The sequence below is a fragment of the Balaenoptera ricei genome, chromosome 3 (assembly GCF_028023285.1).
Source record: "Balaenoptera ricei isolate mBalRic1 chromosome 3, mBalRic1.hap2, whole genome shotgun sequence".
Lineage (NCBI taxonomy): Eukaryota > Metazoa > Chordata > Mammalia > Artiodactyla > Balaenopteridae > Balaenoptera > Balaenoptera ricei.
This window is the reverse complement of record NC_082641.1, coordinates 89,395,946-89,411,101: the sequence shown is the minus strand read 5'-3', so window position 1 is coordinate 89,411,101 and position 15,156 is coordinate 89,395,946. Positions and strand designations below refer to the sequence as shown.

The 15,156-nt window shown below is 34.1% G+C and overlaps 1 protein-coding gene across 7 annotated transcripts in view; it reads right to left on the bottom strand.

The window, feature by feature from the left end:
• FER (FER tyrosine kinase) overlaps positions 1–15,156 on the bottom strand; it is a 462,877-nt gene that overhangs the window by 331,202 nt on the left and 116,519 nt on the right. For all 7 annotated transcript variants that reach the window (XM_059916864.1, XM_059916866.1, XM_059916867.1 and 4 more), the window contains 3 exons: positions 11,415–11,598; positions 8,692–8,829; positions 7,954–8,073 (listed from right to left, as the gene is read on the bottom strand). In XM_059916864.1, the coding sequence (XP_059772847.1) occupies positions 7,954–8,073; positions 8,692–8,829; positions 11,415–11,598 (442 nt within the window). The remainder of the gene's footprint in view (positions 1–7,953; positions 8,074–8,691; positions 8,830–11,414; positions 11,599–15,156) is intronic.

The following is a 15,156-nucleotide window of genomic DNA, read 5'->3' as shown; positions in this document are numbered from 1 at the left end:
TGAAATAGAAACAAAGAAAACAATAGCAAAGATCAATAAAACTAAAAGTTGGTTCTTTGAGAAGATAAACAAAATTGATAAGCCATTAGCCAGACTCATCAAGAAAAAGAGGGAGAGGACTCAAATCAATAAAATCAGAAATGAAAAAGGAGAAGTTACAACAGACACTGCAGAAATACAAAGCATCCTAAGAGACTACTACAAGCAACTTTATGCCAATAAAATGGACAACCTGGAAGAAATGGACAAATTCTTAGAAAGGTATAACCTTCCAAGACTGAACCAGGAAGAAATAGAAAATATGAACAGACCAATCACAAGTAATGAAATTGAAACTGTGATTAAAAATCTTCCAACAAACAAAAGTCCAGGACCAGATGGCTTCACAGGTGAATTCTATCAAACATTTAGAGAAGAGCTAACACCCATCCTTCTCAAACTCTTCCAAAAAATTGCAGAGGAAGGAACACTCCCAAACCCATTCAATGAGGCCACCATCACCCTGATACCAAAACCAGACAAAGACACTACAAAAAAAGAAAATTACAGACCAATATCACTGATGAATATAGATGCAAAAATCCTCAACAAAATACTAGCAAACAGAATCCAACAACACATTAAAAGGATCATACACCACGATCAAGTGGGATTTATCCCAGGGATGCAAGGATTCTTCAATATACGCAAATCAATCAATGTGATACACCATATTAACAAATTGAAGAATAAAAACCATATGATCATCTCAATAGATGCAGAAAAAGCTTTTGACAAAATTCAACACCCATTTATGATAAAAACTCTCCACAAAGTGGGCATAGAGGGAACCTACCTCAACATAATAAAGGCCATATATGACAAACCCACAGCAAACATCATTCTCAATGGTGAAAAACTGAAAGCATTTCCTCTAAGATCAGGAACGAGACAAGGATGTCCACTCTCACCACTATTATTCAACATAGTTTTGGAAGTCCTAGCCACGGCAATCAGAGAAGAAAAAGAAATAAAAGGAATACAAATTGGAAAAGAAGAAGTAAAACTGTCACTGTTTGCGGATGACATGATACTATACATAGAGAATCCTAAAACTGCCACCAGAAAACTGCTAGAGCTAATTAATGAATATGGTAAAGTTGCAGGATACAAAATTAATGCACAGAAATCTCTTGCATTCCTATACACTAATGATGAAAAATCTGAAAGAGAAATTATGGAAACACTCCCATTTACCATTGCAACAAAAAGAATAAAATACCTAGGAATAAACCTACCTAGGGAGACAAAAGACCTGTATGCAGAAAACTATAAGACACTGATGAAAGAAATTAAAGATGATACCAACAGATGGAGAGATATACCATGTTCTTGGATTGGAAGAATCAACATTGTGAAAATGAGTATACTACCCAAAGCAATCTACAGATTCAATGCAATCCCTATCAAATTACCAATGGCATTTTTTACGGAGCTAGAACAAATCATCTTAAAATTTGTATGGAGACACAAAAGACCCCGAATAGGCAAAGCAGTCTTGAGGCAAAAAAATGGAGCTGGAGGAATCAGACTCCCTGACTTCAGACTATACTACAAAGCTACAGTAATCAAGACAATATGGTACTGGCACAAAAACAGAAACATAGATCAATGGAACAAGATAGAAAGCCCAGAGATTAACCCATGCACCTATGGTCAACTAATCTATGACAAAGGAGGCAAAGATATACAATGGAGAAAAGACAGTCTCTTCAATAAGTGGTGCTGGGAAAACTGGACAGCTACATGTAAAAGAATGAAATTAGAATACTCCCTAACACCATACACAAAAATAAACTCAAAATGGATTAGAGACCTAAATATAAGACTGGACACTATAAAACTCTTAGAGGAAAACATAGGAAGAACACCCTTTGACATAAATCACAGCAAGATCTTTTTTGATCCACCTCCTAGAGTAATGGAAATAAAAACAAAAATAAACAAGTGGGACCTAATGAAACTTCAAAGCTTTTGCACAGCAAAGGAAACCATAAACAAGACGAAAAGACAACCCTCAGAATGGGAGAAAATATTTGCAAATGAATCAACGGACAAAGGATTAATCTCCAAAATATATAAACAGCTCATTCAGCTCAATATCAAAGAAACAAACACCCCAATCCAAAAATGGGCAGAAGACCTAAATAGACATTTCTCCAAAGAAGACATACAGATGGCCACGAAGCACATGAAAAGATGCTCAACATCACTAATTATTAGAGAAATGCAAATCAAAACTACAATGAGGTATCACCTCACTCCTGTTAGAATGGGCATCATCAGAAAATCTACAAACAACAAATGCTGGAGAGGGTGTGGTGAAAAGGGAACCCTCTTGCACTGTTGGTGGGAATGTAAATTGATACAGCCACTATGGAGAACAATATGGAGGTTCCTTAAAAAACTAAAAATAGAATTACCATATGACCCAGCAATCCCACTACTGGGCATATACCCAGAGAAAACCCTAATTCAAAAAGACACATGCACCCGAATGTTCATTGCAGCACTATTTACAATAGCCAGGTCATGGAAGCAACCTAAATGCCCATCAACAGACGAATGGATAAAGAAGATGTGGTACATATATACAATGGAATATTACTCAGCCATAAAAAGGAACGAAATTGAGTCATTTGTTGAGACGTGGATGGATCTAGAGACTGTCATACAGAGTGAAGTAAGTCAGAAAGAGAAAAACAAATATCGTATATTAATGCATGTATGCGGAACCTAGAAAAATGGTACAGATGAGCCAGTTTGCAGGGCAGAAGTTGAGACACAGATGTAGAGAATGGACATATGGACACCAAGGGGGGAAAACTGCGGTGGGGTGGGGATGGTGGTGTGCTGAATTGGGCGATTGGGATTGACATGTATACACTGATGTGTATAAAACTGATGCCTAATAAGAACCTGCAGTATAAAAAAACAAACAAAACAAGTAATACTAAACTTTCATTGGGTTATTTGTATGGAAACATGTTAATACAAATGTTTCAGACATTACATGAAATTTCTAAAAATCTTATATTTGTATTTGTATGGAAATATGTATGGAAATATGTTAATATAAATGTTTCAGACATTACATGAAATTTCTAAAAATCATATTTGTATTTGTATGGAAATATGTATGGAAATATGTTAATATAAATGTTTCAGACATTACATGAAATTTCTAAAAATCTTATATTTGTACTTGTATGGAAATATGTATGGAAATATGTTAATATAAATGTTTCAGACATTACATGAAATTTCTAAAAATCTTATATGTTCTGGTATAATGTTATAAGTAATAATCCTAGTTATTACTTTAAAATGTATATCTCAGAAATAACTAATTTTCTTGTCAACTGCATTATTATGAACTGTCATCAAATCTTTAACCGTGGTCATTTTTAAGTCTTTTGTCATTTACAGACAGTTCTGGGTGTACTCTGATGATTTTGCAAATATGTTCCTATAAAAGGGTTTCATCTTCAAGAAATACATGGAAAAGACTCTGACAAGTACAGGTTTCTGGTAACGGACTATACTGCTGAACTGAATGAATAAGCATTTTCAGAACTCTAATGAAAAACTGATGAACTCATAAAAGTGCTAACAGAAGATCAAGATGAAAAAAAAAAATTAATTACATGGGACTGAGTGAACTGATGAGGATGAGTATAATTTTTGTGACTTTCTGTCTGAATTTAAAAAAAAAAAAAAAATTCCACAAGGACTCAGAGGCAAAGAATATACAAATCAATTTTCACTGCAAAGTAAAGGAGCTGTTACAGTGGAGGATTACTGGACTGAATGTCAATACTATGACATAGTATGAGTGTGTTTCATGTTTGGTAATTGCAATCATTGTTGCTTTTGTTGTGGTCATCCATGTACAATGCTTGGTGTCAGTCGATTTATCTCTTGTAAAAATAAAATACAGTGTGTGTGTGTGAAAAAAAAAAAAAAAAAAAAGAATGATTAGAGACTTTACAACTACAAAGGAAAGAATCTGGCATTAAACACTACAGGATCTGTCCAGATATTTACCAGATATTAAGGATGGATATACCATGGTGTTTGGTTTTTTAAAAAATTAATTAATTAAAAAAAATAAATAAATAAAAAAAATAAAAATAAAAATAAAAAAAAAAATAAACAGCTCATACAACTCAACATCAAAAAAAAAACAAACAACCTGATTAAAATATGGGCAGAAGACCTGAATAGACATTTTCCCAAAGACGACATGCAGATAGCCAACAGAAACATGAAAAGATGCTCAACATCGCTAATCATCAGGGAAATGCAAATCAAAACCACAATAAGATATCACCTCACACCTGTCAGAATGGCTATCAAAAAAAGAACACAAATAACAAATGTTGGCAAGGATGTGGAAAAAGGGAACCCTCATACACTGCTGGTAGGAATGTCAATTGGTACAACCACTGCGGAAAACAGTACGGAGGTTTCTCAAAAAACTAAAAATAGAGCTACCATATGACCGAGCAATTCCACTCCTGGGTATATATCTGAAAAAATGAAAATGCTAATTTGAAAAGATACATGTACCGCAATGTTCATAGCCACGTTACTGACAATTGTCAAGACATGGAAGCAACTGAAGTGTCCATCAAAGATGAATAGATAAAAAAAGATGCTGTATATATATACAATGGAATACTACTCAGCCATAAAAAAGAATGAAATGTTGCCATTTGCAGCAACATGGATGGACTTGGAGGGTATTTGCTAAGTGAAATAAGTCAGACAGAGAAAGACAAATACTGTATGATATCACTCATATGTGGAATCCAAAAATATAACAAACTAGTGAATATAACAAAAAAGAAATAGACTTACAGATATAGAGAACTAACTAGTGGCTACAAGTGGGGAGCCAGAAGTAGGGAGGGACAGTGTAGGGGTAGGGGAATTAAAACATACAAACTATTATATATAAAATAAGCTACAAGAATATATTATACAACATAGGAAATATAGCAAATATTTGGTAATAACTAAGTGGAGTATAAACTTTAAAAATTGTGAATCACTATATTGCACACCTGTAACTTACATAATATTGTAAATCAACTATACTTCAATTAAAAAAAAAAAACTAATACACAGAACTTACTATGTGCCAGGGACTCTTCTAAGTTTTCCACATTTACTCATACATGTAATCTTCATAACAACACTATGAATTGGGTGCCATTATTATTACCATTTTACATTTTGAGGAAAATGAGGCATAAAAGGAATAAATAATCTGTCCATTTTCACAAAGGTAATAAGCCATACTGTCAGGATTCAGACCCAACCAACTCAATATGTTAAGCTTGTACATATATCTTTGTGTACTTGTATGCTAAAGTCCTAGGAGTGGAATTTCTAAGTTAAAAGGTTTGCAAGTTGAATTTTGATGTATATTGCCAAATTATTCTCCCAAAAGGTTATACTAATTTACATTTCTGCCAAGACTTTATAAGAAGGCTTATTTTCCCATATCCTACACAACACTGGGTACTATCAAATTACGTAATCCTTGCCAATCTAGTAGTTGAAATAGCTTCTTTTTTAAAAAATGTATACTTCTTTAATTGTCACAGGATTACTGGTCATTTGTGTTTATTTTTCTGGAAACTATGTGTTCATTTGTTTCATTCATTTCTATTGCACCTAATATTCCAACATAAAAAACAAAATTAGCAAATCAATGCCTCAGGAAAGAAAAGATATAAGTTTACATTTAATACACTAACATTATGGTAAAAAGGAAGATTTTCCTCTTACATTAAAATATATATATACACACATATATACACATATACATACATATACATGTTTTAATGGAATTAATTTAGAATATTTTAACAGTGCCAATAGACACATTGAATAACTCATTCTTGGAATAAAATTCTTGAGGAAAGTCTAATCTTAAACTCATATCCTGAATTTAGACACTGTTCAACAAAATATAGCTAAACTTTTGCCTCAGTAAGAGGTAAGCAATTAAATCTATCACATTATCAAAGATTTATTACCTTTAATTTATTGCATTTTTGTTCATTGCTTCATCACCACAATTAAGAAATAATGATTTATGAATATAACTAGTTTTGCTCTAATTATACCCTAAAAAGCAATAAAACAAATTCTTCTTTAGTCACAAAATCTCTTATTTTACATAAGCTTATAATAGGTAGCTATTTTTAATTTTAACTCATAACACTCCAATATCTATATGCTCATTCTTTCTTGGTGTATTAAATCAAATTGATCAATTGTAGCATAAACTCCTTGAAAGTATTAAACCTTACAACCTTAAACACACAGTAAATATATTTTGATGAATAAATGAATGAATTATTTGGGGGTAATATGATGACTTAAAAAAACAAGAGTAATTTATGTCATGTTCCTTCACCAAGCAGCACAGGAATTAAGGAATGAAATTTGTCACTGCACAAGAATTGAGAAACTCTACCATCTATTTTATGACATGCATTCAACTCTATTGTTAAGAGCAGAGTTTCTCAGCCTTGGCACTACTGACATTTTTGGCAGATAATTCTTTGTTGTTGGAGGCTGTCCTGTGAACTGTAGGCTGCTTAGCAGCATCCATGGCCTCTACCTTCCCAACTGATAAATAAAAATGTCTCAGACGTTGTCAAATGTCCCCTGGGAACAAAAATTGCCCAGGGTGAGAACCACTGGTTTAGAGATAGCTGACATTGTAAGAGTATATCTAAAGTCAAAAAGAGATTCCTGAGAAGGGTCTTAAAACTTGAGAAATAGCTTGAAGAATCGCATTATGGCTTCTCAAAAAGACCCTCTAATGCAGGGTACTCCCATGCCTCTCCATTCCTCTCATCAACAGTCAGTCCCCCGTAACTATTAAGCCTTCATCTTGGACGAGGTAATTCAACAAGCATTTGTTAGTTTCTTCATCCCATCTGGCCAACTTTAAAGACATTAAACCCCTTACCAAGAGCTAGTCCCAGGATCCTACCACTTAATTATCTGTAACACTACAATGTCACTGAACAACAGAAGAAAGATTGTTTAATTACATAGATAGGAACTTTTGGCTGTGTTTTTTGAGGTAAAATTTCAATAAGTCAGATGATATAACATGTCCAATACTGAAAAGAAAATAAGTATGTAATCATTTCTAGCTGTAGTTCTCACACAGGTATAGGTACATACAACACTTATTAATAAATATAAGTTTCTTTGTATTGCTCCTGAACAAAATCAGCAGATAGGTTAAATATCTTTAAATATACTTTAAAAGTAGAATGCCTTAATTATGTTTTCTAAATTTTAAAATGTACTGTTAATAGCCTTAAATGTTTGAAAAGGACAAAAAACACATTAAGATTTCTCAAAACTCTTTTAAAATTTTATGCAATAATAACAAAAAGTGAAAAAGGAATTGATATAATAGCCTATAACAGAAGGTACTTCTGCTTAAAGAGAAAAGAACTCAAAAGTCAAATTTTTATACTAAATGCTTCTGACATCTATAAGTCTCTTCTTATCTCTAACACTCATTGTCCTCATTTCCAAAATGGTTCTGCTATTTAGAGAATGAAAGGGATAAAAAAAATTTCTATAAATTTTGGAAAAAATAAAGCATTATTCCAATATAAGATATCAGCAATAACTGGGCAAATGAATGTAACATCACACAGAATTTTGATTTTCAGAATTACCGAAATTAGTGATGATAATGGGTAAAGTTAACATATTTCTCAAAACATTTCACTCTGACCAAAGATCAGTTCATGTTTAATTTACTTTTCATTACTTCCAAGAAAATAAAAATTAGAATTTTAAATCTGACAAAATTTAACTATAAGTAGTGACACTAATATTTAAGCTTCAGATTTTCTAAATACTTACATTACTTGCAAACTTTCTGCTGTTAAATTATTCCACATAATCTCATTTGCCTGTAGATTTTCATTATCTTCTAGTAAGGAAGTATCAAACTCAATTTCTTGCTCTTTAGCAGCTGTCGTTCTAGTAAAGTATGCCAAATAATTTTGATCAATATGAATGTACTATCATAATATGTCTTAGTACATACCAAAGGCAGAATATTTGCTCTTATTTAAAATTATGTTAACAAAGTAGAGTAAAAACAAATAGAATAAATCAAACTAAACCTTAGGCCTCAAAGATCTAGTCAAGTAATTTCAGCTTAGCTTCCTCATTTGTAGAATACAGATAATAACCTGCTTTATTCCTTCCTCAATGGTAATGAGTATAAAATAAGATGATGCATGCATGAAAAAATCATTGATTATTATTACTATAAAGTTTAACACAAACAGAAAACCGTAAGTTTATTATTATTTAATTGTTAAAAAGAAAATACAATTTCATGGATTAAATATGGGTTTAAGCAGTGATGTAGTAACAACTGAAAAACTTTTCAAGTTCATTATATAAATTAAATAGTTATCATCATTGAGAAAGGATTTTGAAAATAATTAAAAACAAATTAATATGAAATAGCCTATTTCCTAACAAGCTCTTCAATATTTCCTATTTTAATTCAGTTAAATATTATATGGTTAAAAAAAAAAAGTAATACTGTCATAAATACTGAAAGAAGAATGAAAATATCATACATACCTGTGAACATCTATAAAATTATTGTATTCTGTGCTAGGGTCTATCTGTTCAACTGACATTTGAATCTCTTTATGGACATTCACTATTTCCTCTGTAACAAGACTGGTTATCTGGCTGTATTCATCAAATATACCTTTCCTGAAGAGAAAAGAAAATTATACAACATTTTAAAGTTTTATCAGGGAAACATAGGCCCAAAAAGGATTTAAAACAATATGAAATATAATGCCAATTTTTACAGATGGTGATTTAACACACCACCTTATTTCATATACCTGGATAGTGAAGTGAAGAGATTATACACGTGTACAGATTAACAACTTACATTTGATATAATATAATAATTGTAAATGATCTACAGTAAGGCATTACATCGTACAATATCTATCTAACATATCCAAAGTGTAAGCCAGTGCTAATCACTTTCCATTTCTAAACATCACCACTGAAATGCTGATTCCGTAACATGGAACTGTGGATCAACTCCTGTCTATCTAATGTTTCGTTCAGTGCCTGCCGCTTCCTCACATGCCCTAGCTCCTGGTTCTTCTCTTGCTCCTGGGCCTCTGCTCTTTTTCATATTATACTTAGAGAGTTTAATTGGTTTATACCTTCAATGACATCTCAATCTCTTCTCCTAACCTCCAGTTAGTAGCAAAAATAATCATAAAAGTTATTGGACTTATCTAATAAATGCAAAAGGAAAAACTATTCTGTTACAAAGACCCAATCCCCAACTTAAGAATACTATGCCCGGCTTCCCTGGTGGCGCAGTGGTTGAGAATCTGCCTGCCAATGCAGGGGACACGGGTTCGAGCCCTGGTCTGGGAAGATCCCACATGCCGCGGAGCAACTGGGCCCGTGAGCCACAACTACTGAGCCTGCGCGTCTGGAGCCTGTGCTCCGCAACAAGAGAGGCCGCGATAGTGAGAGGCCCGCGCACCGTGATGAAGAGTGGCCCCCGCTTGCCACAACTAGAGAAAGTCCTCGCACAGAAACGAAGACCCAACACAGCCATAAATAAATAAAAACACACATTAAAAAAAAAAAAAAAAAAAAGAATGCTATGCTGTAAAAATATACCATTGCTCATTAGTAGCCTTAAAAAGTGTGGACAAACAAGCTTATCCTGCATATACCCAAATATATATAAGGCCTTGTTTGTTTTTCTTTTCCAAAGTCATCACTCATAAAAAGTAATCCTACAAAACCTCTCTTACTATGAAGCATTCTCTCAATTACTTCATTCTGAATAGCAAAATACTGTTTGGGTTAAAAAAAAATTAAATTCAAACTGCTTCAGGCAATGCTAGCTTGGAATGATTACAGAAATCACCTGATAGACACAGTTTAAAGAAAAGAGGGAGGCAGAGAAACTTAATACAGATTTAGTAAATATCCCTGGGGTTATGACCTCACAATTGAAAGTACTGAATGATATTAATGTAAATAAGACTATCTAGATAATTCTTAAAAAGCAAAACAGTAAGTGGTTATGATGTGGAGATCATTAACACATCTTTAAGACAAATGGGGAAAAAAAAGGAAGAAGTCTCCTAATGTTATATGAATGAGTACTTGTGACATAGGATTCAATTTCAGTGATACTATCATGCTTGGATTTTTTTAAATGCTAGGTCTAAAAAAATTTATTACAAAGTAAAGATAATACACTGTGTGAAACTATTATATGTCTCAAAAAAGGATGTTCTTGTGATGATGAAGACACTATTATTGAAGATTCATATGGAGAGTTTGAGAAAATATTGATTCATAAAATGAAAGTAGGAAAGGAAACGTTTATAGATCAACAATATGTAATTTAAAGTAGACATTACTAAATTTATGAATTAAATATTTTAAGTAGACATTTCACTATTTCATCAATACCCTTAAAAGTTGACATATTCAAGTTGACTAAAAACACTTTATCTTTTTTTGGGAAATGGGGTATCACCTAAACCAGCAAATAAAGGAGATGAAGTCTACCATAGGGTGGCATATTGAATTGATCGTATGGTAAACGTGTATGCATTTGAATTACTGACCAACGTTGTTTGCTCCTTGAAGGGAAAAATTGTGACCTACTCATCTCTACATCTGCAAGCACCAGGGTGCTTTGCATACAGCAGAACTTCAATAAACATTTGTTCATTTTAATCTCATACAACAAAAAGCTGGCAAATAAACCAAAAAATTATTTCCTTTGGGCTTATCAGTTGCTCAGGATTTAAACCCAGTCCTCTGGAGGTAGATATCCACTTCTTAACACTTGTCAAGGGAATTCCCTGGCAGTCCAGTAGTTAGGAATCTGTGCTTTCACTGCCGAGGGCCCAGGTTCAATCCCTGGTTGGGTAACTAAGATTCCACAAGCTGTGTGGCACGGCAAAAAACAAACAAACAAACAAAAACTAACACTTGTCAAACTAAAGATTTTTTTTTTTCAGCTAAATTTCTAGCTAACTGGAGCAAAACAAAAACATACAAAAATAAGAGACATTCTTGGGGCTAGCTAGAAGGTTGCGGAGATGAGTGAGTGTAAACTGAAAGGATAACAGAAGTGAAAAACAAGGTAGAAGAGGTGTGAAATACCCATTGAGCTAGTTCAATGATGCAGCTTACAAAGCAAAGACAATTTTTATACGAAAGGTGAACTAGCAGAAAAAAAAATGTTAAAATCATTTTATGAAGGGATTTTATATCAAATAGGAAATGTATCTTACAGTGCTTTTATCATTTCTTCTTGCATCTTTTGTAAGGAATCCAGAAGCAGAGGAAGTGTAGTGTCATAATACTGATTCTGATGAAGCTGCGCCCCTTTCAATGCCAATACATATTGATTATGCAACATATGAAGTTTCATTGTGGCTTTGTCGTAACGTTCCTTAGCCTTTTCAGTTTCTTTCCCTGAAAAAAACATTGAATAAAGTTAGCAAAGAGATAATTTTAAAAGTTCTATCTTCACTATGTGCAAACTGAGTTACCACTATTTCATGTTATCTCATACATTTTATGAATAATCAAAAGGTTACTGAACATATACTATGTTTATTTGCCAGTACTTTGTACAAAGGATGCTCTGAAGGAAGCATGCACTGCAGTAAATGTTTGGTGAATAAAGGTTAATGGACAATTTTTTGAAAAATTGTACAGATATATGATCCTTCTCATCTTCAAGGAGCTCACACCAAACTGGAACAACAGTGCACGTGAAACTGTATAACCAAGAAAACAAGAAAGTTTGTAAATAATGTTAAATTTTGAGGTCTAGATTTGAGATATGAATAAAGACCAGGGAAGTCAGAGGAGACTGTGGAGAAAACAGACCTAAAAAGATGAGGCAAGTCTGGAAAGGTATAAGAAAGACAGGATAGACAACAGTTCCTCCCTCTCACCTTCTCTTTCTCCATTTCTTCCTTCCTTTCATTCAGTAAATATTATTAACTGTTCACCCCCAGGAACTGTGCTAGACATTGAGAACTGAGTATTTGGCAAAACAGAGTCTTTGACATACAGCCCATGGTCTAGTGATTTGAAATATTGAGTGAAAACATGAAGAGAAAAAGCAATGTTCCATCGGCAAGCAAAGCAGTAAGCTCAAAGACAGCAAGTTTTGAGGAAATGAAGGAAATGTGTCTGTACAGGTAGGACAGTTTTAGGTTGTGAATGACTTAGAAATCAAGCACAGAAATTTAAACTTGATGCAGAAGAAGTCTAAGAGATGATAATTTTATGAACTAAAACTTTTTGTGGACTTCCCTAGTGGTGCAGTGGTTAAGAATCCACCTGCCAATGCAGGGGACACGGGTTCAAGCCCTGGTCCAGGAAGATCCCACATGCCGCGGAGCAACTAAACCCATGCACGGCAACTCCCGAAGCCCCCGCTCACCGCAACAGAGAAGCCACCGCAATGAGAAGCCCACGCACCGCAACAAAGAGTAGCCCCCGCTCGCTGCAACTAGAGAAAGCCCACACGCAGCAACAAAGACCCAACCCAGCAAAAATAAATTAAATTAATTAAAAAAAAAAAAAAAACACCTTCTGTGGTTCCTTTACTAAAATCATTCAGAAAATATTTACAGACTGGTAATATAAATGAATGACTATACACATAAATGAAATTTTTAAGCAGATCTTCAATGTTTGATGCAAACTGAACAAATATTTCTTGTCAATTATTTAGATTTAGGGAATAAACTTTTCAAAGTATATATTAATTTTTGCCCTCTATCCAAGGAGACTCCTCCAAATGAATCTTTCCCCAAAATAAATCTTATGTTGAGAATTTTAGACATCAGAGGCTGTCCTCTGCTTCCAATCTGTTCAGGCTCAGCATCCATCTGGGTATTCCCTATAGACAGGAGTCAGAAAAGTATTCCATATTGGAGAATGTCCTCAGCCGAGTGCCAAAAGCAGAGAAAAGGCCAGGGGTTTTGCAGACAGAGGAAACCTCAGACCATGCTCAGGTATAGCAATAGAATTAGAACAATTTTCTTGCCTTTCTCATCACTTTCCTAATTCTGAGGCAAGGAACTACATCCAGCTGGTGAAAAAGGAAACAGAACTTTCCAGCAGACTGGTATGTCTCTATTACTAACAAATTCTAGTGTTTCTGGATACTAGAACCACCACTGACTTCTCCCGGGGAGCTGCATATAATATTTCACAGAGCATAATTCTCTACCCAAAGACCATTAGCTGGTTCCTATTCAGAGGGATATTCATAATTGTCCAAGCTATTCATAAAATGTTGCCCTGGATAACCTATTTCACTTTATAACATAAAGAACTTGTTGATGAGAAAATAACTTAATCACTAGGGTATATTTCCTAACCCTTTCACAGCTGACTACAAAGAGATTCTAATACAGAGTGAAAGAGATTCACTACAGTGGGAGGATGGGAGCAAATATATTAACTCAGTTCTGATCTGAAGGAGTCAGAAAAAGATAACATTAGCCATCAAATGAGTGGGTTTTCTCACTTTTTGACTGCAACCCACAGGATAATATATTTTACACCATGAACCAGTAAATAATCATATAAATTTTTAAATACATAACTGAAATAAGAAATTCATTAAAAAATTCTTCCCCTTATTATGAAGGATGCTCTGTGATTTTTTAAAAATTCTATCATTTGAATCTTGAATTTTTTAAAATGTTCATTCGGAAACCAATAAATATTTTGCCTCATCTAATATAAATCCCTAGAGTAGTTGTAACTTACTCTGTATGGCATTAACTTAGGAATTAATAAACCACTTCAATAATACTAATCACAAATGATTTTTTAACATTCGCAGGAACACACCTGCCTACATGTTCAGTTACTTTAATAATTTTTTCATAGAATACTATATTTATTTACCCATAAACATTGCTACTTAGCATCCTTCTTGCAGAAACACATTTCTAAAAGAGCCAGTACAATTGATACATCTATGGCCAGCCCTGCAGCCTTCCTCTAAAATGACAACCCCCTTTTCTGCTTACCCACATGAGTCAGGGGGATACTCCCATGTGAAGATACCACCCAAGATCCAAATTGTATTCCCAATGAAATAGGTACCAATCTTTCAACTGGGAGCTATGTCACATTAATGCCTGAACACCTGCTGGAGTGAAAGTCCATGAACATTTGCTGCAGAAGTTGCCAGAACAGCCCTTTCTAAGGCCCTTTTCCTTGAGTTGGTTTTGTTTTGCTTTTTTTTGTTTTTGATTCATCATTTTTAAACTAGTTTAAGTTGCTGTTGCTTGGAATTCAACAAATTCTGACAACAGACGTTTCAAAAGTTCATGTACAATTATGCAGATAAATTAATTCTAAGTAATAAAGAAGTCTTCTGGGGTCCACGTGTTCATAATAAGAAAATAAGGCAACAATATTTGAGTACTGTATTCTAATTTGTTGATTTTTATTATAAGTTTAAAAATTATAACTAGTAAATTCAATGAAGTCCATATTTTATGTCACCTCTTTAAAAATATTGCTTTTGGGGCTTTCCTGGTGGCACAGTGGTTGAGAATCTGCCTGCCAATGCAGGGGGCACGGGTTCGAGCCCTGGTCTGGGAAGATCCCACATGCCACGGAGCAACTAGGCCCGTGAGCCACAACTACTGAGCCTGCGCGTCTGGAGCCTGTGCCCAGCAATAAGAGAGGCCGCGACAGTGAGAGGCCCGCGCACCGCGATGAAGAGTGGCCCCCGCTTGCCACAACTAGAGAAGGCCCTCGCACAGAAATGAAGACCCAACACAGCCAAAAATAAATAATAAGTAAAAATTTAAAAAAAAAATATTGCTTTTTATATGAACTCTATTATTCCCAATTAATTACTTAGATTTTTTAGTGTAACTTCAAGAGTCAAGCTCTCCACACAAACATTTTCATGGAGACATTTAAACCATTTAAACCGCCCATCTGTCCTCCTATTGCACAGATTTTTAAGCTGCACACCACCCATCT